The sequence below is a fragment of the Chinchilla lanigera genome, unplaced genomic scaffold, assembly GCF_000276665.1.
Source record: "Chinchilla lanigera isolate Chin_1 unplaced genomic scaffold, ChiLan1.0 scaffold00026, whole genome shotgun sequence".
NCBI lineage: Eukaryota > Metazoa > Chordata > Mammalia > Rodentia > Chinchillidae > Chinchilla > Chinchilla lanigera.
In genome coordinates, this window is record NW_004955427.1 from 1,821,258 (window position 1) to 1,846,828 (window position 25,571).

The following is a 25,571-nucleotide window of genomic DNA, read 5'->3' on the forward strand; positions in this document are numbered from 1 at the left end:
CGTATTTAGTATGTATTAATATGTATTATATTTTTACAGCTGTATGTAAATTCAATATTCACTATAGTAACTAACACATCTCTAGAAATGTATGCATATAATACATGTAAATATATATCAACGCAGTTTAAAACGTTGTGCTTAAACTGTTGATGATGCATATAAGAATTAATAAATAATGAGGAAAATTATTTAAGATTATCAAATGGCTAATGTAAAGGAAAATAATGTACAGCTCAGTACTCTGTTCTTCTATGTGTAATTTTGATGGATGTGTTATTCTGGGACATACACTAAAGTTAAAATATGTGAAATATCAGGTGCATGTAATTTGTTGTAATATTTTTCATTTGTGTGATACTTTTAGAAGTATTACAAGCCAGCTCCAGTGATTTATGTTTCTCATTACATTTCCTAATTACAGCTTGGAAGCCTGTTTGCCTATTACTGTTCCACTGAAGTCATTCAGGCAATATGGGATGGATATCTCCAACAAGCGGATCCATTTTTTATTTATTTCTTAATGTTAATTATCCTTGTTAATGCAAAGTAAGTATTAAATAGATTAGATTTTTCTTCTTTTTTCTCAGGATGGTTGGTTAATATTTAACGCAAATGCAATGTGATTTCCTTTTACAGAGAAGTTATTTTAGCACAAGAGTCAGACAGCAAGGAAGAAGTTATCCGTAAGTATTATTTAATGTGGGGAAAAGATTTCAGATGAGATAATCCTTCTGAAACTCGGTTTTTCCTCCATAAGTTCAGGAGGTTAGGCTGTAGCTGCTCTGAGGTTCCTGTAATGCTGTATTCCCGTATTCTTCAAACACTAGGTGCAGACACCTTAAAGGTTGTCTTCTCTGATTTTGCTGTCTGCACTCACTCCTTCATGTATCTTCACTGTTTATTCCTGCCTATACCCCTTCTCTGATTCTAACGCCCAGGTAGAATGCTCTCCCACCCCCACCCCGCCCCCACCTCTGCCCCCGGTGAACCTCTTTATACTCCGTTTACAATCTCTGTTGCGAAGCTTTGGTTTTCTCTTTTGGAATCTCACTCTAGTTCCTCGACAGAGATCATTACATTCTCTCCATATTGCCTTATACTTTGTACTATTTGTATAATATTGTTTTCTTACTACATTGTTACGATTTTTTCATGCAAGATAAAGTTACTTAGAAACTATTACTAATTTTTTTTATTTCTAGGGGCCCTGGCATTATATGTTCGCTAAATAATCAGTGAATTCTGATTAAAGCTAATGAATTTGACTTTATTATCTGACCATGCATTATTAGCAAGAAAATTGCATTGACGGTATCAGCTTCTTTCTCTATAAGCAGCTTTTTAAAAGCATCATTGTTCCATTTATGTACTACTTATTATGCTGAATATGTTTTAGGGTTTTTTTTGGTGCCCGGAATCGAACTCAGGACCTTATGCTTACCAGGAAGGCACTTACGCCCCTGAGCTATATCCCCGGCCCTGTGTTTTAGTTTTGAACATAAATAGTATAAATGTTTCACAGACAGTTAAACGTTATCTGCAATTCTCTTTCAGAGTTCTTGGAAAATATGCCGTCCAGTTTGAATCTTGAAGATATAGAAGACCTTTTTACCCTGGCTCAGTATTACTGCAGTAAAACACCAGCTTCGTTTAGGAAGGTAAAAGACAAGAAGTGAACAGCTCTTTTATATGTCGTTGTTTTATTTACTTTACATCAACTGCAGTCAGAATATTCTTAAGTTACTGTTCTTCACTGACTTCTTACTGCAGTTCTGTGTGATTGCTTTCACTGTGAACGTCCTTCTTCATGGAGGAGTTTTGAAAAGATCCGGGAAGTCATCTAACCTTTGTTCTCACTGTTAGTTATTACTGATCCTGAGAAAACTGACTGTGAGATTATTTCCTAAATGAGTGCTTTTGTAACTTCAAACATTGTATTTCAAAAATCCAGTAGAGGTGCGTAGTTATTATGTCTGCTTTTCTGGGGTCAGCCTTGGACCATCTTAGTGATGCAGAACTGTGTTGTAAATGGACAAAAAAATGGGTCCGCTAGCCACTTACAGACCAGGGTCTGCAGACTTGGTGCTTTCAGTGGAGGCACCAGGTTAGAGCACGAGTGCTGTGAACTTCCATGAAATAGCACCTCGGGAAGCACAAATAGTGGAAGAGGCAGTGTGTTTTAATTCGTAAAGCACACAGGTTTGTTTGTGACCTCAGCGGCCTACAAGAACATGGTGGTCATTTTAAAGAAAGCATTCTGCCTTAGGTACTGCTACTTAGTACTACTGAAACGTCAAGGTTAAAATATGCTCAGTATAGGTGTCTCAGAAGGCAGGTAATTTTCTTTTAAGAACATTTCCCTGAAAAATAAGAAATTTAAAGAAGAAATTGTTTCTGGGGACTGACTTCAGCTAATTTAATAATTTTCGTGTATGAATCTTCTCAGTTCCCAGCAGGGTTGAGTGAGTGAGAGGAGGAAGTAGTGGTTTGGCATACCGAGTGAGAAATCAGTCTTTTCTCATTGTTTCCTTTAGGAGAAGCACCTTTTCTTTAAGTGTAGATAATCTCTACTGGTAGTTGCAAAATACACTAGGCTGTCAATTAGGTTATTATGTAATTTATTCAATTCATTTCTGCCATATTTTTGTTTTTATTATGAAAAATTACAAGCAGACTTTTTTTTTAATTTGCTTTTTTTTTTTTTTTTTTTTTTTTTTTTTGAGACAGGGTCTCACTATGCAGTTCAGGCTGGCCTTGAGCTCACTTTATAGCCCAGGCTGGTCTTGAACTCACAAAGATCCTCCTGCCGTAGCCTCCAGAATGCATGGATTACAGGCATGCGCACCACACCTGGCCTTTAATTTGCTTTTTTGAGACAGGGTCTCACGTATGTAGCCCAGGCTACCCTTGAATTCCTCCTGTCTCAGCCTCCCATATGCTGGGATGACAGATGTGCACTATCATGCCCAGTTCGTGGGCAAGCATTTTTTTTTTAGCTTTATTGTTGTTTTTTTGCAGTGCTGGGGATCAAACCCAGGGCCTTGTGCATGCGAAGCAAGTGCTCTACTACTACTGAGCTGCCTTCCGAACCCTTAAAATTTGTCTTAGTTTTCCTTGAGACGGGATCTCACTGTGTAGCCTAGGCTGGCCTTGAACTTGTGGTGATTCTCCTGCTTCAGCCTCCTGAGAGGAGTACAGGTGTGTGCCACTGCACTCTGCCCAACTCTTAAAAGTGAAGTGATGGTATGGAAAGGAGCTGTGTAGAGTGTTATACTTTCCTAAAAATTTGATTTTGTGTGAACTCCCCCGCCCCACCGGGAATCAAACTCACAGTCTCACTTTTGCCATGCAAGCGCTGTGCCACTGAGCTAAATCCCCAGCCCCTTGTGTGCACTCTAAAAGGGACTTTATGTGTGGTTCTTTTAACACACAAAATTTAATATTATACAACAGTTTTAAAAAATCATAAGACCCAGGAAGGATACGTAGTTACTTCACCCCTTATCATGGTTTCTATCAGTATATTTAGGGAAAAAGTTTGATTTTGATTTTTTTCCATACTACTAAAAAGTTTCTCTTTGAACAGGATCATCACCATCTCTTTGGCAGTGCTCTGTTGGGGATGAAGGGCGATGATGCGGATCTGAGTCAGGCTCTGTGTCTAGCCATCTCCGTGTCAGAGATTCTTCAAGCAAATCAGCTACAAGGGGTCAGTAAGGGAGATCATTCATCAGGGAACTGCGTTTTAAGTAGAAGGAACTGGGGTTGGGCGTATACCTCAGCGATAAAGCTTGTGCCTGGCAGGTCAGCCTCCAGTGCCAGAAAGATTGATCAAACAATTAAAGATAATAAAAAGAAATTTTAAAAAATTAGAAACAATACAGACCTTCACTAAACAAGGTGGTCAGAATTCAACAATGATTGTTTTGTTTTGTTTTTGTTTCTTTCCGGTACCGGGAATCGAACTCACGACCTTGCGCTTGCCAGACCTGCGTTGTGCTGCTGAGCTAAATCCCCAGCCCCAACAATGATTGTTATATTGCTTACTGTTGTCTTCAAATGAGTTGTTCAGATTACCAGATATATGCCTGCAAAATTGGTCAAGAAAAAAAAATTTTGTTGATTGATTGACTGATTTGTGTTTTTGAGACAGGGTCTCGCTATATGGTTCAGGCTGGCCTTGAGCTCATTTTGTAGCCCAGGCTGGTCTCGAACTTGCAACGATCCTTGTGCCTCAGCCTCCCGAGTGCTGGGATTACAGGTGTGCACCACCACACCTGGCTTCTTACCATTTTGTTTTGAAATCTTGTACCGTTTTTTATTGTTTTTGTTTGAGTCTTTGTTGTTATTTTGTTATTGTTTTTTCTCTTTAAAATAAAAAAATTCATGATAGCAATGAATTAACATGATAAAAATTAATTCATGATAACAGTTTTGCTTTTTTGAATACTGTGTTAAGTCTTCTGTTTAGATGATCAGTTTTTTAGGCTGTCAGCTTGTGTTATTTTAATCATCAACATGTATTTTTGTCATTCTTGACACCAGTTTTTTCATATTTCAACAAAGCAGTTGAATGTGGCATTGTATAAAGTACTAAAAGGGGGCCAGGGATATATCTCAGTGGCACCGTACCTGCCTGGCAAGCACAGTATCCTGAGTTTGTTTCCTGGTACCAAAAAGAAAGGGTGAATTTCACATTTAACATTTAAATTTGTGTAGTTACACAGCAGATCAAATGACATGGTTAATGCCATAAAGCTCCCCAGGACCAGTTACAAAAACTACCATTGTCTGATACCCTTATGATAATATCGTGAGCCATTTTGACCAGTGACAGTGTTTCAGTGTGTGCTGCTGACTGAGTTGTGTCACCGTTACCTTGGGGTGTATATATTCGGGAGGCTGGGTGCACTTCCGGAGGTGAGCAGGGGAAAGAGTAGATGAGGGGGGTAGGCCCTTTACACTAGATCTCAGTTGGGGTTCTTTCTTTATTTCTGCTGTGAGTTCAGAATTTTGAGAATATGCCCCCTCTCATTTATTTCTTATTAGAACTAATATTAAAAAGAAATAATGTAATCCAGGTTAAGGAGATCCAATCTGAAGCCTTCTTTGGTTCAAATTGACATTGTTATCACTCCGCAAGGATATTTAGTTCTTTATGTAAATTTAACCATTGATTAGTTTGTGGATTTGCTATAAAAATGTGTGTCTGGAGTTGCGTTTATAACTGTAGTGTTTACATGATACACGCTGAAAAATCGTTAGATTCTGATATAATTAGATTTAGTGTGCAAACGGGCATTCTCTCGCTACATATTTTAAGAATTCCAAGTCAAAAAGAACATATAAACATGTTTTAACTATTTAAAATTAATAAACGTATTCGGGACCGTGAGGTTGTTTCCTTGTGTCTGCACCAGTTTGTCCTCCTAACTCTGTGTGACACCCATTTGTCCGATGCGCCTGTTCCCCGTCCTTGGGTTAACGGTTGCTCGTTAAGCAGTTGTTGCTGTTGCACTGTGGAATGTGAAGCTCACGGCCAATTCCGACGTGTCAAACGTTTCCCTTTTAGGAAGGAGTCCGGTTCTTTGTGGTGGATTGCCGTCCTGCAGAGCAGTATAACGCTGGGCATTTGTCAACTGCTTTCCACTTAGATTCAGATCTGGTTAGTACAAATCCTCACTGACTATTTCGGAAATAAAAATTCATTTTTTTCTTTAGCTTATAAATAAGTATCCGTGTTCAAGATGTTTTCCTTTCCGTGTAAAGAGGGAGCCTTTGCCTCAAAAGACGTGTTGCTCTTGGGTCTCCTTTTGCCTGGGACGTTTTTCTGGCATCATAAAGAGTCAATAACAACGGTAACCATGGCTTACTTTGCCATTATTACGTCAGTCAATTCTAAACGTAACCATGAGCTACCTGGTAGGCCAGAGGGTATAGTGCCGTGCACCTAGTAAGTAGTCTATAAATGTTAGCTCTTAGTGTAATTAGGTAAGAATTTTAAAAGCTTTTACTGTAAGTAGTTTTGGTAATCGAGTACTTACGCATACAACAAACTAATACTTAAGAATAGTGTTTGTGTGTAAGGGCTCTGTTCTTAAAATTGCTATCGGGGGCTGGAGATTTAGCTCAGGTCCTGAGTTCGATTTCCGGTACTGGAAAACAAACAAACAAACAAAAAAACCCGTAAAAAAATGACTATCCTAGGATCGTTTCGGTTAAAGGAATACGGTAGATTTTGTCAGAGATGGTTAGAATGGAGCTGAAAGCAGCTCTGTGTGTCATGGGGTAGGGAGAACAGATGTGGGTGCTAAGCTCTGTTGCTGAGGTTCTCCTTCCTCACTTGCCTGGCAGTGTTGCTGAGGCTAAGAGGATGTGTGTGAAGGTGGTGTTGGTAGGAAGCTGGCGGAAAGTGGGGGTAGAGCTCGGAGTTCTGTACACTTCGTACACGTTACGTGAGAAAGGCCGTGCTGGTTTGTTTATATTGTGTTGGCGAGCTCTGTACCTTTTTCTTCGTTGATTCTTAAGCTTATTTTAAAAATTCAGTCAATTCATTCATGAATACATGAATAAATTTTTTTTCAAAGACTATCTCCGGCATCATTAGCCACGATAGCCAACTTGTGTAATCTTTTAGTAGTTTCTTGGAGAGCTTTCTGTTTAAGTACCTTTATTTTTATGTTTAATGTTATGTAGTGATCCATGGTACAGATGTGCCGTAGGTTTTTGTCTGGTTAATGTACATTTCAGTTATTTTCTGTTTTCTTCTAAGATGCTGCATTTATATTTTGTGAACTTAGGCAAATATTTCTCTAAAATAGGTCCTTAAAAAAAATAGAATTGTTGGGTTGAGGAGATGTGCATATAAATTGTGCTAATGACTACTTTATTGTCTTTTTTGTAAAGTTTTTTCAGACAGGGTCTTGCCATGTAGTCCGGCCTGGTGTCGTACTCGAGGCAGCCCTACTCCCAAGTCCTGGGATTACAGGTGTGCATCACCATGCCATGCTTACTGAGCTTTAAAAAAGCTGAAGTACCTTGTACTTCAGAGCTGTAAATGTGAATGACTGTCATGTCATCAGCATATTGGACATTACTGGTCTCCGACTGTTTTTGGGTTTTTTTTTAATATTACCAGAATGAGAAGAGGAAAACACTGGTGATTACTAATGTGACTGAGCGTTTCCCCCCTAATAAATTGGTCTTCTATGTGAAAGTGCATTATTTTTCTATTGGATTTTCACTGTACTTCTCATGGAGCCCCACTATAGCAGCTTTTAAAATTTTTTTATAGTTACTGCGTACTTATTCCTTTGAGAGGAAGGAAAGAATTTTTTAGGCCTGTGGCTGTAATATCTAGAGTAGTGTAGAGAAATAGGCTTCTCTTTCGGGCTGACCTTCAAGGCGTACTTGCCCCTGAGTGGAAGCTAAAAAGTAGAGCACACAGACACTCCTCTCTGGTCTTTCTCATGGAGCCTTCCCCTTGGTGTTGAATACTTTTCCGTTACATTTAAGGACACTGTAGCTAGTTGTTCGTTACGTAAGGAAGCAAACAGCTGAGGGTGGCGGCCCACGCCTGTAATCCCGCTGTTTAGGAGGTGAGGCAGCAGGTTCAACCCCCACCTGGCCTATCTAACAGTTTAATGAGATTCTGTCTCAAAATAAAAAGAAAGGGCTGGGGGTGCAGCTCAGTGCAGAGACCCTGGGCTCCGTCCTTAGTACCACATGCACACACAAACACACAAAGACAAAGCAAAAGCAAAGAAAGTTAGTAGAGCAGGATTTTTTGCATAATTTAACCTTTCTGTGAATTTTCAAGTTTTATTCTAAGGTATTATAGGTATACTTATGCACAGTTCTTTTAACCCAGGGATTTTATGTACAGAAACCTTTTCCCTTTGTTTTCATAGTGGCTCTGTAAATGTTGGGTCTTTCCTGGAAAAATAGTTCAGGTTTTACAAATGTATGTGAAACACAGATTGATGGTGTTTTTAAACTTGTCTAGATGCTGCAGAACCCGTCGGAGTTTGCCCAGTCAGTGAAGTCCTTGCTGGAGGCACAGAAGCAGTCCATCGAGTCGGGCTCCGTTGCCGGTGGGGAGCACCTCTGTTTCATGGGCAGCGGCCGGGAGGAGGAGGACATGTACATGAACATGGTCCTGGCACACTTCTTACAGGTGCGCTGGTGTGGGCTGCTCACTTCCCCTGACCGTTGCTTTTGAATTGGAGACACTGGCGTAGCTTTTTACTCTTACGTACGCTGTTAGATTTGTCTGTATTTTTCTTTCTAGCTGATTTGTTTTGCCAAGAAAAACTGCCTTTTTCTGTAGATTTTTCTCACATGCGTAAATGGTATGTTTTTTATGTTTTAAGTTTTGAACCATTTGGAATTTATTTCTGTGTGAGAAGTAAGGTAGAAGTGTTAAAAACTTGTTTTCCAGATAGTGAAGGAATCGTGCTATCAGATTGAATTACCATGTTTTTAATAGTCCATGTGTCAGTATCTGTTTCTGGATGATTCTGTCGTGTTCATCTCCATGCTTACTCGTGTTGTAGTACTTTTTATGGTGGCTAGATAATTCATTTTAATGTTTCCACTTTTAATTTGAATAAATATACGTTTATATTTATTCATGACATTTAGCCATTTTTTCTTCTAGTGTTGGAATATTGTTTTCGGTACAACTGATTATATGAGTGGTGTTTCTGAAACTGTCCTTGGCTTTCTTTCGGAGCCTTGGTCGGTAATGACTCTTTATAAAAGAGTGAGTGTTTTTTGTAGTTTCTACATTAAGGTCTTTAGTTTGTATAATTTACAGCTGTGGAATCGGGAAGATGATAGACTTGGTGTTAAACAAGCTGCTCAGTGGGTTCATTTCTCTCTGTCTCACTGGGAATTTGGTTTGAGAAACTTACTCTGAAGGCAAAATTCCTAAAAGACTTGAAAGCCGGGCGGTGGTACACATTCGTAATGTCAGGTGCTCAGGAGGATCACAGTTCGAGGCCAGCCTGGGCAGCTCAGCGAGACTCTATCTTGAATGGAAAGGAACAGGGCCGTAGCCCCGTGTCACTGTATAGTTCAGGCTGGCCTTAAACTGTCAATGTAGCCCAGGCTCACCTTGAACCCTGCTGATCCTTCTGCCTCAGCCTTTCAAGTGCTGAGATTATGGGCATGTGCCACCATGTCCATCCCAAACTCATTTTACTTATAAATTTAAATAGCCTATTTTAAAAAAATGCTTTGGTTTAGTATGAACTATATATATGTGTGTGTATGTGTATATCTGTATGTTTATATATATATCTATGTATGTATATATATATGTATTTTTTTTTTGGTACCAGGAATCGAACTCAGGACCTTCTGTTTGCCAGGCAGGCACTTGAGCTACTGAGCTATATATTGTAAGGGTTTTTATAGTATAAGAACTATATATTGTAAGGGTTCTTATAGTATAAGAGGTTGAGATAAACTATGTATTACAAGGGTTGTTACAGTATATATACTACAAGAAACTATATTGTAAGGGTTCTTATAGTATAAGAGGTTGAGATATTGTGTTATTATTCAGATTATTTGTGGAATTTTAGAAATTTTTGTCATGAAAAGTTAAAAGAAATTGAAAAGTGGGATAATTGAATGCTATAAATTCTTTATAACATAATCACATTTCATACTTTTTAAATAAAACTAGCTCAGTGTTTAAATTTCCCTAAGATCTAAAATAAAACATTGCATTTAATTGATTTTACTTTAAAAATATGTTTGATTTTGCGGGTTTCCCATTTGTAATTTTTTTCCTTGCATGCATTTGTTGAAAATAATCCAGTTGATAATTCTTTATAGAGTTTCCCACGTTCTGGATTTTGAGTACATCACGTTAACCATTTATCTTCTGTCCTTGGTCTCCTTATATGCTACCAATTAGATCTAGAGACATGGTTACATTGCCTTTTTAGGGAGAAAGGGGTCTGAGGATGTCTTAGTTATTGTTCTTATTGCTGAGAGAAAATACCCAACACCCAGAATTAAAGGAAGAAAGGTTTATTTGGCTCACAGTCTGTAGAAGTCTCATTTCATAGTTAGCTGGCTCCCAGGCAGGGTGGCATGGCAGAGGGGCATTGTGCAGGAGAAATAGTTCATGGCAGGCAGAAGGCAGGAGGGCAGCAAGGAGAGAAGCAGCAAGTGACAAGCAGTAACTCTGTCCCTTACAATTCAGGCCACTCACCTTTAACGCGGGCAGCGCTCACGCCCAGGGTGGGGCAGCTTTAATTCCAGCATCACACAATGAATCAACCCCAGCATCACATCCTTGATTCCATCAGCACACACCCTAGATCTAGTCACCTCCAGATGTAGACATACAGATACAAGACCTTTTCATAATTGGCTATATTTCTTTTTATATCACCTTCTTATAAAATATGCAAAATATTTTTAAAGTCTCTGATTACATTTGATACCTTTTAAATTTGGTTTGACTCTTGCACTTTTGTGACAATAATACAGGTGAAATCATAGTGCTGCTACTCGTCATGAAATTGCTTCTTTCTTCCTGCCCAAGCAACACCTCGCGTCACACAGCGTAAATGCACGTGTGTGTGTGTGCGTCTGTGTCTGTGTGATAGATACGTATACCTCTCTGCACCAGCTCTAAAAGGTTAGGGAAAAAACAAGTGCGAAAGTGCGTAACTTTAATATGTAACTGTGTTGCATTTGTCAATGTTTTAGAATTATCCGAAGTTTTAATTGTTTGTACTTTGAAACAATTTAGATTTTATGTTTCATTGCAGAAAAACAAAGAATATGTGAGTATTGCCAGTGGAGGATTTATGGGTAAGGTTTCACTTTATTAATCTCTCTGCCTTTTTCTTCAGCGTAGTGTCTAACATCAGAGCTTATCTGAAGTAACCAGTGGGGTTGGGAGGACTTTCTATTCAGTCAGTCAGTATTTTCAGAAAAGACAGGGCCAGCAGGACATACCCTAGCAAACACAACAGGCAGTTGAAATGAGCGTTTGGTGAAAGACTGTTTCAATTAGCTTGTCTTTCCAAAAAGCATTTTCAAATTTTTACTTTATTTTACTTTTTCCTGGTGGTGGGGATCGAACCCTGGGCCCTCAACACATACTGTGCAGTCCATTGCTGAGCTCCATCTCCAGCCTGTCCAAAAAATATGTTTATAAAATAATGAAATGTTGCCTGTGTCGTTGGCCCCCGCGGAGAAGGCTTGGACAGGACGGGTGAACGGGGGTGGGGGGAACTTGCACAGTGCGTCTTGTGTACTGTTCAGGGAGTTTGGGTTACTGCTTCACTTGTAACCTGCTGGAAGGTTTTAGCTGGGGTAAGCGATACTGGCAGTGGAGTGAACGAAGTAAGCTGACTTTTCACATCTGCAGACTAATCTCCGGTAACCCCAGATAGGAAAGCATTTGGCAAATTCTGACATATTTGAGAATTTATGAGTGTTAAATCAGTGTAAGATAGAAAAAGAGCCTCCTTTGGCATGAGGAATGAAAGGTAGGTAAAAGTATGGAACTGTAAATGCTGAGGTGTAAAAATCAGAGCAGTGTATGTTGAAAATAGTAGAATCTTGAGTTTAAGAACAGAAGTTAACTTCTTATGTATGTAATTTTATGCTTCAGGTCAGAATATTTGTGAAGTTAGGATGTGTTTCCTCTTGGCCTTCGTTGATGCTAGCAGAGGTTATGAGTACTATCTGTATGTCATGGCCTGATAACTACCTACCTTTATAACCAGAGCGATCTACAAAAGAGATTATTTTAATTAATGTGTGGTATTAAATCAGTGTTGAATTTTTTGCCTGATGTTCTTTATTACTAATCCTGATAACATGTACCTCAGAATTTGGCAGCTAAACATGTCATTCTCAAAAATGTCTGAAAAGGATTTTATAGTATGTTTTAGATTTTAAAAACTTTTCAAAACATGAATTCTTCCATTCACCAAGCTCTTCCCATAACTTAATAAAGACTGCCTCTTCATTATGGGAAAAATTGATTGCTGTCTTCTCACGGTGTAACAAAGAACCCCCAAGATTTCTGTGAACTCCTCACCGTCCTAAAAGCGTTGCAGAGTTTATCTGTTGCTGCTGAAAGGGGATCTTTCAGAAGGGAAAGCAGGAAGCCTGCACCGTTCACGGCTAGTCCTCAGAGTCAGTTAAAATGGACACAGGTTACCTCCGTACTGAGGGCTGCAGGGGAAAGGGAAGAGGAGGATTGCTGTGGCCCCGAGTTCCTCACTGCCTGAGAGCGTTCAGAATACTTTCATTATGTTGTTGGAGCCTTCTTCATTCAGGTGTCACATGTTTATGACGGTTTTTTGGTAATGAATCTTTCTGCAAGGGCTTGTAGCTCAGGTTTGGTTTTGTTCTCCTTGTTTATCTTAAGCACTGCAGCAGCACCTAGCAGACATTAATGTGGATGGACCAGAAAATGGCTATGGTCATTGGATTGCTAGTACCTCAGGCTCAAGGAGCAGTGTCAATTCTTCTGTTGATGTAAGTGCATTTGTATTATGTGTCCCCAGAGTTTGATCAATTCCCAGAAAAGCGATTAGCTACTGAATCCCCGCCATAAGAGAAATGGAGTCAAAATATTTCAGACACAGTGAGGGGTCACGTTCTGTGATGTTACTGAAATGGTGGAGGTAGTGTGCACTACTGAACTAGCTGCAACTCTTATGTGAGCTGATTCCAGGAATCCACCTATTCGTTTGGACCAAGAGAACACTGGCACTCCTGCTCACATCTCCCACGCACTACTTGTACACATGATTTGGGCTTCGGTTTAAATTCACATAAGAATGGTTCAGGAAAAGGAAGACTGGGCACAATTGCCAGTCTGCTTCTGACTTTTAGTTACTGAGATGTACATTACTGCAGAGGTTTGCTATATTGGATAAATCCATTTTTTTGCTTTGGAAATATTTGGATAGTAAGTCTTTCATAGTTTCCTAGTACTTCTCGTGGTTTAATTGGATGTCACTGAATATTTTTCTTAATAAATAGTAGTTACCTACTTAATTTTTATTCTGTAAAACAGAAGTAGACAATGACAGTATAAGCTCATGGTTACTAACTGGGCTTGTGCTCTGCTGTCCCTGGGTCCAGGTTTCATCTCTGACTTCTTCGTGATCTCCAGCAACCCCTTTCAGGGGTATTTTCTTCAGCTGTGCAATAGCTGGTAGTAGGAGAGTCTCCCTCATCAGGAGGGTTGGAGATTGGATATGCAAGTGCACATATAGGGCCCTTCACTGAATATTTAGTAGTAGTTATTATAAAGTTGTAACTCACGAGAGAGACTGAGGTTTGTCTTCAAGCACAGAAATCAAAGCAGGTTATTGTTAAAATATTATCAACAGATAAGGCTTCTCTGAGAGTTTTATCTATCTCTTGACATCTTTTTATGAGAAACTAAGTACTATTCCATTGTATGGGTGTGTTACGGTTTTTTCAGTTACATTCTGTTGTTGAATATATAACTTTCAGTCTTCTTCTATTACAAATGCTACTGCAGGTAATTTTTATAGTGATATATTTGCATACGCTGTGACTGTTTAGTCCTAGAAGTGGAGTAACTTGATCAAAATACTACTTATCAGAATCTTTAGAATTGTGCGTTATTATCAGATAGCTCTCCAGAAAACATTATTCTAATTTATATTTGCGACCACAGCCTTTGGACGGTTCAAGCTTTCCTTTTCAGATTTGAGAAACACTGGATCAGGCAATCATAGAAAGTTGTAAGGATCTGTTCCATTCAGAAGTGCAAAGCATCTCCACCATCAGTTTAATTTGGTTTGAATTTAAGTATGGAATTAGACATACTTTTTTGTGTGTAGTTAATGAGGTATTTCTCCAAAATAAAAATAACATATGTTCACTGTAGCATCATATGTCAGGAAGAAAGTATAAAGAAAACAGAATCTCCTCCAACTACCAGAGATAATAATTTCCTTTCTTATTTGGGAATCTGCATGAACCATTTTATTGTATGTGTATTTTAGTATTTTATTTTAAAAATAGTGGCCTCAATTTATGTAGTTTTATTTTCCTTTTCACTGAATATATGAGCATTTTCTGGCATTTTAAGATGTTTTTTAAAACCATAAAATAATACCTAAATCTTTAGCAACTTCCTGATCATTTCCTTCCTGCTTCCTGATCAAAACGTTTGAGTCTAGGGTGTATGTGAGCCATCCTGCAAGGCAGTACAAGAACTGTACTCACGCTTACTAAGTGCATCAGGGTAACTTCTGAAATTAGAGGCTCACTTGGGAATATTGTAAAAAGCAAAACTATACAAGGACTGAGTGTCTATAAATTCAGGGATATGAACAATAGTTTGATCATGCTTTCCTTTACTTTTCTAGACTAGTCTGAGTTTAGAAAGGTCAGTTACTTTATTTCTTACGAATACAAAAGGTAATTTCAGACTCAACACATCTATGTATAGATATCTTAGTTTTCCTTTCTTCCGTACATTTTAAAAATAGCTTCTCCTAATGAATTAGTTTGCTGGTATTACCATCACAGAATAACCACAGAGTGGGAGGCTTACACAACAGAAATGTATTTTTTTACAGTTTTAGAAGCTAAAAGTCTGAGATCAGGTGTTGACATACTTCGTTTATCCAAGTCCTCTCTCCTTGGCTTCCCTTGTCCTTGTGAGTGTCGATGGCTGCCCTCTCCCGTGTCCTCACGTGGCCTTTCCCCTCACTGGTCCCTGCCTGCTCCTCTTAGGAGAGTTGGATAGAGCCCATTCTGACCTGATTCATGCGGCTACTTCTTTAAAGACTCTTTCTGCAAATACAGTCACATTCTGAGATGTACTAGGAATTAAGACTTCATATGCATTTGATGGGGGATATAATGCATCCATAACGTGGGGGTGACTTTCAGCAGGAGTGTGTCTGCTAATTATTTGAAGAGCAGTTCTGTCTGTTCTTATTTTTCAGGGTGAATCTCCTAATGGTTCAAATGACAGAGGAATGAAATCACTGGTAAATAAAATGACTGTGGCTTTGAAGACAAAATCCGTTAATGTCAGGGAAAAAGTTATCAGTTTTATTGAGAATACATCAACTCCTGTGGACCGGTGAGTAATGCGTATTAATTGTGTAGATCGGCAGGTTTCACTGTCACATTTCCATACATGCATATATTGTGCTTAGATTACTAATTAAAACTAAAGAAGTATGTGTGAGAGTAAGTGTCAGTTGGAAGTGTTCTAGGAAAGGATCATGACGTGCAGTTTCTGTTAGATTTGAGTCTCCATTATATGGATACACTTCGTTGCTCTAAAATTTGGCTGTCAAAATTATGCTCTCCTGGGCTGGGGATTTAGCTCAGCCGCAAAACGCCTGCCTGGCAAGTGCAAGGTCGTGAGTTCGATTCCCAGTACCGGAAAACAAAACAAGCAAACAAAAAATTCTGCTGTCCTGTCTTACTGCTCAGAATGATTTACAGATAATGAATCTGCGCCTCATATCATTCATTGAAAAACAGCTGCTCAGCTGTCAGTTCTGCGTGGTGGTGCAGAACTGCAGTCCCAGCTTCTCAGAAAGCTGAGGCAGGTGAATCACTCAAGTTTGAGTCCAGCTCAGATAATTTAGCAAGACCTTGTCAAAATAAAATGAAATTAGAAAGGCTGGGAGCATAGCTCAGTGGTCGAGTGATTACCTCATGTGCACAAGGGTTCCATCCCCCATGTGCCACAAAAAAAATCCGTAAATATCTGTATGTATTTTGTGATACCTGCTTCCCAAATGTCACATGGATGGGGAGTCATCTATCAAATGTAGTGGTCTTATAGAACTTCTTTCTTTGCCCCAGGAATTAAAAACCTGGCAACTTGGTCATGCTAAATATGGCAGGATCCAGCTTTCTTAGATCTTCATACAAATTTTTTTTACAAATATGGGCAAATTCCATTTTCCTTGTGAATTATAAACCAGAGGTGCAGTGACCAATTGATACACAGGTTTGAGAATTATCTGTTATGTACTGCTTATTACAGCTGTACATGTGTATTTTTTCATGTTTAGTTTAATTGACCTTGTTCTAGAGTTTAAACCTAACCTTATAATTGTGACATAGAATTTATTTCCAAGTGAGCCTGATCTTTGAAATGTGTTTGAGTGCTTTTTCATGTTTTACTTGTAGTATCTTGGAAAGTTGAAATACTGAGTTTAAGAGCTGAACGTTAGGAATTTGTTCTTTATCCCTTTGTTTAGTATAGTACATGTATGTACATGTGCATGCGTTCCTATTTAATAAATGACAAAGAAGGAAGCCGGCCATGGTGGTGCATGCCTGTAACCCCAGCACTCGGGAGGTTGAGGCAGGAGGTCATCCTGAGCTACAAGGCAAGACCCTGTCTCAAAAAGAAAAAAAAAAGAATGTAATGGGTTATTTTCACTAATCTAAAAATTTGTACCTTAAAATAGTCTGCTAATAATTATTAAAGCATTTTCTCAAGCTAGAAAAATTTGTTTGCTCAGTGATACCTATTCTCAAGAAGCCTCTGTAGTGCTTGTGATTTACAGCATTATTGGTAGATTTTGTGATTTGGACATTTAAAATTTTATTTTAAAACAGGCTAATGATAGCTCATTCTTTGAAGATGTTTATTAAGGTATCACGGAAAACTGGCTTTTCTTAATTTTTCTTTGTAGTTGGGGTGATTGAAATATTTTCTTTGTAATACATAATCTGGATTAGAAAACTGATTACGCTGTTGCATTTTTTTATAATCATTTTGTTCTGTCCTCTACCTTGATTTGCTGTAGAATGTCTTTCAATCTCCCTTGGCCAGACAGATCGTGTGCAGAGCGGTAAGCCAGTGACGGGAGCAGCTTTGTGGAATCACCCTTGCTTTCAGCACCTCATCTATCTGCAGATGCCTGTGCTGTCTTGGCCAAAATTTCATGCAGCTATTTTAAAAGCTGAACTGGCCTCATTCTGCTTGTAGGAGGTGTCATGCTGATGAATTTGGTTTTTTGTAGTTGCTTGATCATTTCAATTTTTTTTTCTTGCATGTTTTCATCTCTCATTCCTAAAATATATAGCAAACTCCTTCCTGCCTAAGACATGAATCCTGAAGTTTTTATTCTGATGAACAATTCATGGTTCAGGAAAAGTGTTCTGCCACTGACTGAACCCAAGAACCCTGTACATGCTGAGTATCCATTCTGCCACTGGGCTATACCCCAACCTCAAGATTTTAAATTTGTTTACATTATATAAATTAACATTTTCAGATATTGCAATTTTTATTTATTGTTGCTGTTATTATTACTACACAGTGCTAATTATAAAGCATCTATAGTTTCAAAAGAAATTGCTTCTTTTAACATTTTAGTCTATTTGTGAATCATCTGTTTTCTCTTAAAAGCCATTGAGGTAGTTAAAAGGCCATTGAGGTAGTCTAATTTTATTTAACTCCCAGATTTTGTCCTAGAGTCTTACTTTTTCAGCTTATCTTCTGTCATTCACATGCAGATATGTTTATCTTGAAAATATAACTTAATTAAAAGTTAGAATGACTTGAGTTTCCAAGCTCAGTAAATTAAGTAAAAGCCTGGCCAAACCATTTTGTAGGTGTTTCTGTTATTTGTCAAAAAATTGTAAGTATGCTGATTTTTAGAAATAGTCCAACCAAACCTCAGCATTCAAAAAAAAAAGGTCATTGAATTTCATTAACTTTTAGCTAGTCTTAGGAAACATCTCAGCAGTTGTCAGCAGTCTTATTTATACAAACTTCAAATTGTATTATAAATCTAGATAAGAAATGAATAGCTTGCTTTTTAGGGTTGTTTTTACCGTACTTTCTTGTGTGGGGTTCTGGCATGTACTGTAAGCGTGATCTTTATTATTTCTTACTTTTTGTGTGCTCTAGCAGTTCGTGCCTTAGTAGGAGAGAACATGTAATTTAACCCCATGGAGTTTGTAATGTAGACGGCACTAAAGCATCTCCAGATAAAGAGAGCTGTTAGCCTTTCCCTGTGGGTGGAACGCGGAGTCCGAGCTTGAGCGTTGCTGAACTGCGTGTTTCTGTTGCTCAGACTGCCTGTGCTCCTCAGCTTTCCACTGTCGTAACAAAACGTCAGAAACAATCAGTGTGAGCAGAGCAGAAGTTTGTTTCTGCTCACTGCTTTGGAGAATGCAGCCCGTTTCTTTTGGCAGGGGACATATCATGGTGGGGAGAGCAGAGAGGAGCCAGTGTTCACCTCAGCTGTGCACAGTGGACCGTGAACCTGGGGCAGGAGGACCGCAAATTGCAGCCTAGCCTGGGCGGTTCAGCAAGATCCTGTCTCAATATTGTAAAAAGGCTGGACACATGTAGCTTAGTGGTGGAGCATTTATTTGGTATGCATGAGGCCCTTAGTGTCCAGTAGCATGTGCCCATGCATACAGCATACACAGCGCATGCACGCGTGCACGCACCTCCCAAAAACCTGTTCATGTAATGGCTGGGATGAAAGAGAAAGGAAGGAGTAGTCCCATTATCCTCGCCAAGCCCTGCAGTGACTGAAGATCTCCCGGGAGGCTGTGCTTCTTAAAAAGACTCTGCTGCCTTCCTGTAGCGCCAAGTGGGGAAATAGCACCCACACATTTGAACTAAAACATTTTCTGATGAACATAGTTTAACAGTTATAAGAACATTCTGGATGAGATAACATGGAGTTGTGAGACTTCATGAATTCTAGCTCAATCAAACTTTACTTGCTAACTGACCTCACTTGTAATTCCCAAAGAGTATTATACATTAACCTCTCACTGGATTTTTTTTTTTTTTTTGGACTGTTGTTTTAGAAGTAAAGACATAATTAGACGATAAGACTGTCAGTGATATATATCAAAATTAATCTATAGATTTGATCTCTCTCTTATGGGAAAACTGAATTCTTTAAGATATGTAACTTGATTTTTTGCACATTGGAATGTCTTTTGAAAATAGAAGATTCTGTCTCTGTGTCTAACAAAGAAAACACTAGTTTTCTACCTGAAAAGTAATTGGATGTTAAGTTTTTCATTAAAGAGGGGCCAAACTTCCTGCAGAACTGAACAGGTTTGGATCTACATGTCCTTTGTGTTTCTACCACTTGAAAACAAAATGGCAGATTCATTTTCATAGTTTATATTTGTGCAGCAGAATTACTGTCTTGGTTTTATTAAAATAAAAGTACTAGTAATAAAAATGGGAAGAAAAATCATGTAAGACACTTGGATGTAGAAGAGACGCCTTGAGCACTCCTGCTGGAATTTGAATACTTAGTGCCGTAACCTGTTTTGTCTAGTAAACATGTAGCACGTGCTGTATACTGAATGTTCTAGGAGCTTTTTGAAATAATTAATTGATTTAATTCTCACAAGAACCCTGAAGGATAGATGTTGTTGTTATCATTTTACAGGTGAGGAACAGAAGCATAGATTATGTAACTTCCTGAAAGCCAAACAGATCTTTAGTTTTAAGTGAATATTGAAATTGTTTAAAGTTAAATTTTATGGGGCCGGGGATGTAGCTCAGTGGCACAAGCTCCTGCCTGGCAAGCACAGGTCCTGAGTTTGATTCCCTGTACAAAGAAAATATTTACAATACACGAGCGCTCAGCCTGTCCAATCCTTACGCTACTTTTGCCGACGTTTGTCTTCTTTCCGTTTCCCTGACATAGCTGTCCTAAAGCGGGCGCCGCACGTAGGAGCAAAGAATATTGACGTTTGTCTGAATGTCCCGCGATGCTTGGTGGAATGTTGGTAACCCCTTAAATGACGATTTCCCCTAAAATTCTGTGGGCACAGGCATGTGAGCAGCAGTGACAGAGTGGGCAAGCCGTACCGCGGTGTGAAGCCGGTGTTCAGCATCGGGGATGAAGAGGAGTATGACACAGGTGGAGTGATGTGTTTATCTACAGACTCGTCCTTGGTCCTCAGGGGTGACTGCAGAATCGTCCCGGGAGTCGCGTACGACTTCTTCGTGAACAGCACCGTACCTGGGATGTAGCTCAGTGATGCAGAGCCTGCCTGGCAAGCGCAGGATCCTGAGTTCGATTTCTGGTGTCAAGAAAAAAACCCCAAAACAACAACAAAATTTGTAGAGAGAATTGGAGAGTTTGTGGGTTTCTGTTAAAACTTCAGTTTTAGATATCTTACATTGTGCTAATAAATCCAAAAATAGGCTTTTGATTGTAAGGGTCTTCAGCTGAGGAGAGGTCTGAACTGACGATAATGTGAGGGTTATCAGTGTAGATTGTATTTAAATCCATATGTTTGCATTTAAAGTCCTTTAGTCATCCATTGTGACACGGAGAGTTGTGGAACTGGAGTTCAGAGAATTCCAAAATTGAAACATCTGAAAAGAGCCTTTGAAACCAGAAGTAGTAACCTAAAGGGCCACAAGATGGTGACATTGTGACAGGGAAATTTGTGTGGTTGTCTTTTCATTAAAAACAGTTACTACTTTCATTTATAATTCCGTCCCAGGATGTCCTTGTTACTATAATTAACAACCCCTGAACTGCATCTTGTGTTCAGTAAGTCGTCTTTCCGCTCAGTAATAAGGCTGCGTATTTTCCTTTCTGGCCGTACATCTGCTCATTCTTCTTCTATCGTATTCCACAGTGTGCTTGATCAGTCCTTTTCTGATTCACCTTAGCTGTTGCCACTGTTTTTCTGTCGCATGCAGATGGCCTTCTGAAATGACATCCGGAGGGTAAATGCTCAGCAGTAAGCCTGTTAGGCTCGGGGGAAGCACATTAGATGGTCTCAAGATACGACAGAATCACTCTTCCTTCTCAGTGCTAACTTGTATTTCTAATTGGTTTTTTTTCCTTCTTTGTTGCCATATTCCTCTTTTCAGTCTCTGTCTCTCTCTGAGTATCTCAGCTTCCACCATTTAAAAAGGGAAGAGGAGAATGGATGAATAAAATTGTGGTGTATAGTGCTTACATTTATCATTTATAGATCGTATGTGTGAAATAGTACCCACATTTGTCACATACTCTACACTGTACAGAATTGAGCAGCAACAAAAATGAGAAAGACTAGAGCCAGGGTATCAACGAGCACAGATTTAACACTGTTGGGATAAAGTAGTAATTGCAGAAGAATGCAAGGAAGTGGACCGATTGTTACAAATATTTTACTGAAACCTCAAAGTGCTATTGTGTATAACTTAGGAATATTCATACGTGGTTAGAGACAAGATCTCACAAAACTGATAACACCAAATAGATAGTACTTCATTGTAGAGAAGGCAGTAGGGTGTGGGCAGTGAAAGATGCATGTAGGCTTCAGTATTTTTTTTTTTCCTTGTTTTTTTTTTCTGGTACCGGGAATCGAACTTAGGCCCTTGTGCTTGCCGGGCAGGCGCTGAGCTAAATCCCCAGCGCCAGGCTTCAGTATCACTTAAGCTGGATACATGAGATTTCCTTTATCATTATGTCCCTGTATTTGGAAGTATTTATTTCTAAAAAGCAAGACAAGACCACTTCTAAGTAGTAATCCTAGAGACTGTAATTCTTCTTAAATTTGAAAAACAAAATGTTTTATATTTTTCTCATAAAAAAGATTTTTCTGATTTGTCCCAGGATTGATATTATTTTTTTCCTTCTTAAAATGCATTTTTAGTATTTTCACCTTACTTTCTTACCACATAAAGAGATTTCATAGTAATGTTTCATGCCATGCAAAAATCTAGTAGTAGGGTTGTAATTGATTTTTTTTTTTTTTGGTCCCTCAAACGCTTTGGTTCAAAATACTACTGAAGTTACTTTATTAGGTTGTTAGGAAATGTACCTTTTTAAAGTTGGCAATATCCACGTTTAATACTTTGAATTCCTTGTAGATGAAATTGACAGCTCTTCAATGTCAGATGATGATAGAAAAGAGGTTGTCAACATTCAGACTTGGGTAAACAAGCCAGACATCAAGCATCATTTTCCTTGTAAAGAAGTGAAAGAAAGTGGACACATGTTTCCTAGGTACGTTTAAAGATGTCTTCAGAAGTATAATTGAATCTGTAGAAGTTAATGATGTAAAACTGAATTGTAAAAGACCTTTTATTTATCCAAGTATAAATAAGATACAATTTTCTTCTGTCAACTTGCATTGTGTCTTGATTTTTAAAATAATCTCTGAGATCTACTTGCTGTTAACTCCACTCTACCATTCTGTGTATGTATGTGCATACGTGCACACGTACACCTGTAATTGTTGAACCACCCCAGAAACGTTTATAGATGTGACGCTTCACACCTAAATTCTCCAGCATAAACATCCCAAGAATAAGAACATTCTTCACAACTCCAGTGCCATTACTCCAACTAAAGTGTTCAGGAAACAGCGCCACTCCACATACAGATTATACTCAGTTTTTCAGAGTGTCTCCAAATCATCTGTAGAGTCCCTTTCCTTCTGGACGCGGAATCTGGTTGTAGTTCAGACACTGCGCTCCTTTGTCTCTGCTCTCACTCGCTGTACTGCGGGGCTTTACGCTTCCCTCTCACTTGCTCTTTCTGTTCATGGTGAATAAACCCTTGAGGCCACCCCAGTTGTCCTACAGATTGCTCCATATTCTGGACTTACCTGAATCTTAGTGATACTGTCTTACTGTATTATAAGCCTATTATTACATTAAGGTGAGCTGAGACACAAGGGGTGTGTTAATAATTCTGTGGTCATTTTGTCTTTAGATCCGGTTTAGATCCGGTCGTAGAATATATATAAAGTATGTAAGGAAGCCCGACTACTGCCCAGTGGCCTTTGATACTAGATAAAGACTGTGGTGTGTTGACTCAGAATAGTTTTGAATATAGATAAAACGACTATTTTAATGATTTATATGTTGCATTTACAGAGTATTATGCTGTTTATGTTTATGTTACTAGAACAATTTCGCATGTAATAGAAAGTTAAAAGCTGTTACATAGTTTATGGATTATCCTTTTATATTGTTTAGCTCAGAAGTAATTTCATTTGGAGATGAACATTTTTTACTGTCTGAGTTACTGAAGAAGTGCCTCTTGGATTGCATTTAATACAGTATTTTTTCTCTCAATGCTCTTTTTTCAAACTCTCTCAAGTCATCTGCTGGTTACTGCTACGCATATGTACTGTTTAAGGGAGATTCTTTCACGGAAAGGATTGGCTTACATACAGTCTCGACAAGCACTGAATTCCGTCGTTAAGATCACATCCAAAAAGAAGCATCCTGAGCTAATTACCTTCAAATATGGAAACAGCAGCGCTTCAGGAATAGAAATCCTGGCTATTGAAAGGTAAGATGTTTCTTAGGATAATAGTATCGGAATTACTGCGTCATTATTAAGCACATTTTGTTTCTCTGTTTGGGGAATGGATGGTGGAATAGGGTACTCCAAACACTTCTGGAGTGTTTCTGGTAACCTTCGCAGTCCGCAGTCACACGTGGTCTCGTAAGTGCCCTAGCTAACGTCACAACCCCCTCCCCCACACAGCGCGGGGACTTGAACCTTTGCACTGAGCTACAGCCCCAGCCCTTTTTCCCTCCCTCCTTCGCTTCCATTCATCCGTTCTTTTGATGGGGTCTCACTAACTTGTGAAGACTGGGCTTGCGATTTTGATTCCTGCCTCAGCCTCCTCTGAGTAATTAGGACTACAGGCATGTACTGCCATGCCCACTTCAATTTCATAGTCCTTTTAACACAGGAGAATCTATTCCAGTGCTGCACTACATGTTGGTTTGCAGTGAAGTAAGACATTTGTCTTAGAATGTCAGTGTTCTTATTTTTTCTTCATCAAAAATTCTTCTGGGGGGCTGGGGATTTAGCTCAGTGGCAAAAGCGCCTGCCTGGCATGCGCAAGGTCGTGAGTTCGGTTCCCAGTACCGGAGAAAAACCAAAAAAAAAAATTCTTCTGGGGTTGAGGGTGTAGCTCAGTAGTGAAGAACGTCCCTAGGCTGTACAGGGCTGTAGGTTCAGTGCCCAGTACTGAAAAAAACAAAACAAACATTATTTTGACTGATCATCTGCGACCTAAGCAGTGTGGTGATAGAACACAGGCTGAGCGTCCCTGCTCTGAAAATTTCAAATGCGAAATGCTCCACAGTCCAGAGCATCGAGAGTGCTGATGTGTTTACGCAAGTGGGAAATACTTCATCAAGGGATTTTGTTCTGTGCACTAAATTATTTAAAATACTGTAAAAATTACTTTCAGGCTATATGTCTAAGGCTTATATAAAATACAGATGAATTTTGTATTGTCTGGGGTCCCGTCGTAAAGATACTCCGTTATGTATATGCAGATACTGCAGTCAGAAACATCTTAAAATACTGACAGCTCCAAGGGGCTGGGGATTTAGCTCAGCGGCAAAAGCGCCTGCCTGGCAAGTGCAAGGTCATGAGTTCGGTTCCCGGTACCGGAGAAAAACCAAAAAAAAAAAAAAAAAAAAAAAAAAAAATACTGACAGCTCCAAGCGTTTTAGATGATGGGTACTCAGCATGTGACTTACAGTCCGCTGCAAACAAGCACCCTCTCCCTGTGCGCAGTAAGGAAGACCCGCAGACTGGCCCGGGGCTCTAAGCCACGCTGACCCCGACCGCAAAGCCGATCTCCCAGATTCTGACACTTAGCTGTGATAGAGCCAAAGGCAGCACTCGTGGTCCTGGTCTGCGCTCATTCCACCTGGAGTCAGTTAAGGTTGTTCTCCCAGTGAGGTTTGAGATTACACTTCCTGTTATTTACCGAAGTTCTGTAATGTCTGAGCAGTTTTAATCAGCCTCATTCGGAAGAGATTAATTCACTTCCTTCTGGGTACTGACAGACACAAGTAGCAAATGTCATGATTCTACACTGTTATGTGTACCTCATTTTAAAAATAAAAATCTCTTGAATAGGGGGCTGGGGATTTAGTTCAGCGGCAAAAGCGCCTGCCTGGCAAGTGCAAGGTCGTGAGTTCGGTTCCCGGTACCGGAGAAAAACAAAACAAAACAAAACAAAACAAAACAAAAAAATCTCTTGAATATAATGATCAATTACATCTTCATTCTGTTTCAGATATCTTTAATATAATAATATATTCATTGTGTAAAAACATGGAACATGCCCTCCAAATGCTGTCTTTAACACTTTGGTAAATACCTTTCTAGATGTCTTTCTGTACAGGTGAATACGTATGTTAAGAACTAAATAACTCTAATACAGCCTTTTTCTATTCTGATTTTTTAAAAAATATATTTACATTTTTATATAAATAAATACAAATGTAAATATAAATGTAACATAGCATAAGTGTAACATAAGTATAACACTGAAATGTAAATGTAATATTTACCTTTTAACAGATTCTTTGTAGTGGTTGATACTCTCTTGTGTGGGTATTCTCGGGATGGATCGGAGCAGTCTCCTGTTGATTGGCATTTAGATTGTTTCCCGGTTCACAGTTCATACACTTTCAGTAGACTTTTAAAAATCCATACCAGGCATAGTGGCACACACCTGTAATCCCAGCGTTGGGGGGCAGAGGTAGGAGGATTACAAGTTCAAGGCCAGCCTGGATGACACAGGAA

At 39.0% G+C, this 25,571-nt stretch overlaps 1 protein-coding gene across 1 annotated transcript in view; it reads left to right on the top strand.

Annotated features, from left to right (window-relative positions):
• The window catches only part of Tbc1d23 (TBC1 domain family, member 23), a gene marked incomplete at its 5' end in the record, with an annotated part of 38,217 nt that overhangs the window by 10,126 nt on the left and 2,520 nt on the right, over positions 1-25,571 (top strand). The window contains 13 exon segments of the mRNA XM_013515097.1: positions 425-549; positions 640-686; positions 1,558-1,661; positions 3,590-3,712; positions 5,576-5,668; positions 8,009-8,179; positions 10,797-10,839; positions 12,413-12,522; positions 14,982-15,121; positions 16,815-16,859; positions 19,828-19,916; positions 21,872-22,007; positions 23,109-23,303. Of these exon segments, the coding sequence (XP_013370551.1) occupies positions 425-549; positions 640-686; positions 1,558-1,661; positions 3,590-3,712; positions 5,576-5,668; positions 8,009-8,179; positions 10,797-10,839; positions 12,413-12,522; positions 14,982-15,121; positions 16,815-16,859; positions 19,828-19,916; positions 21,872-22,007; positions 23,109-23,303 (1,421 nt within the window).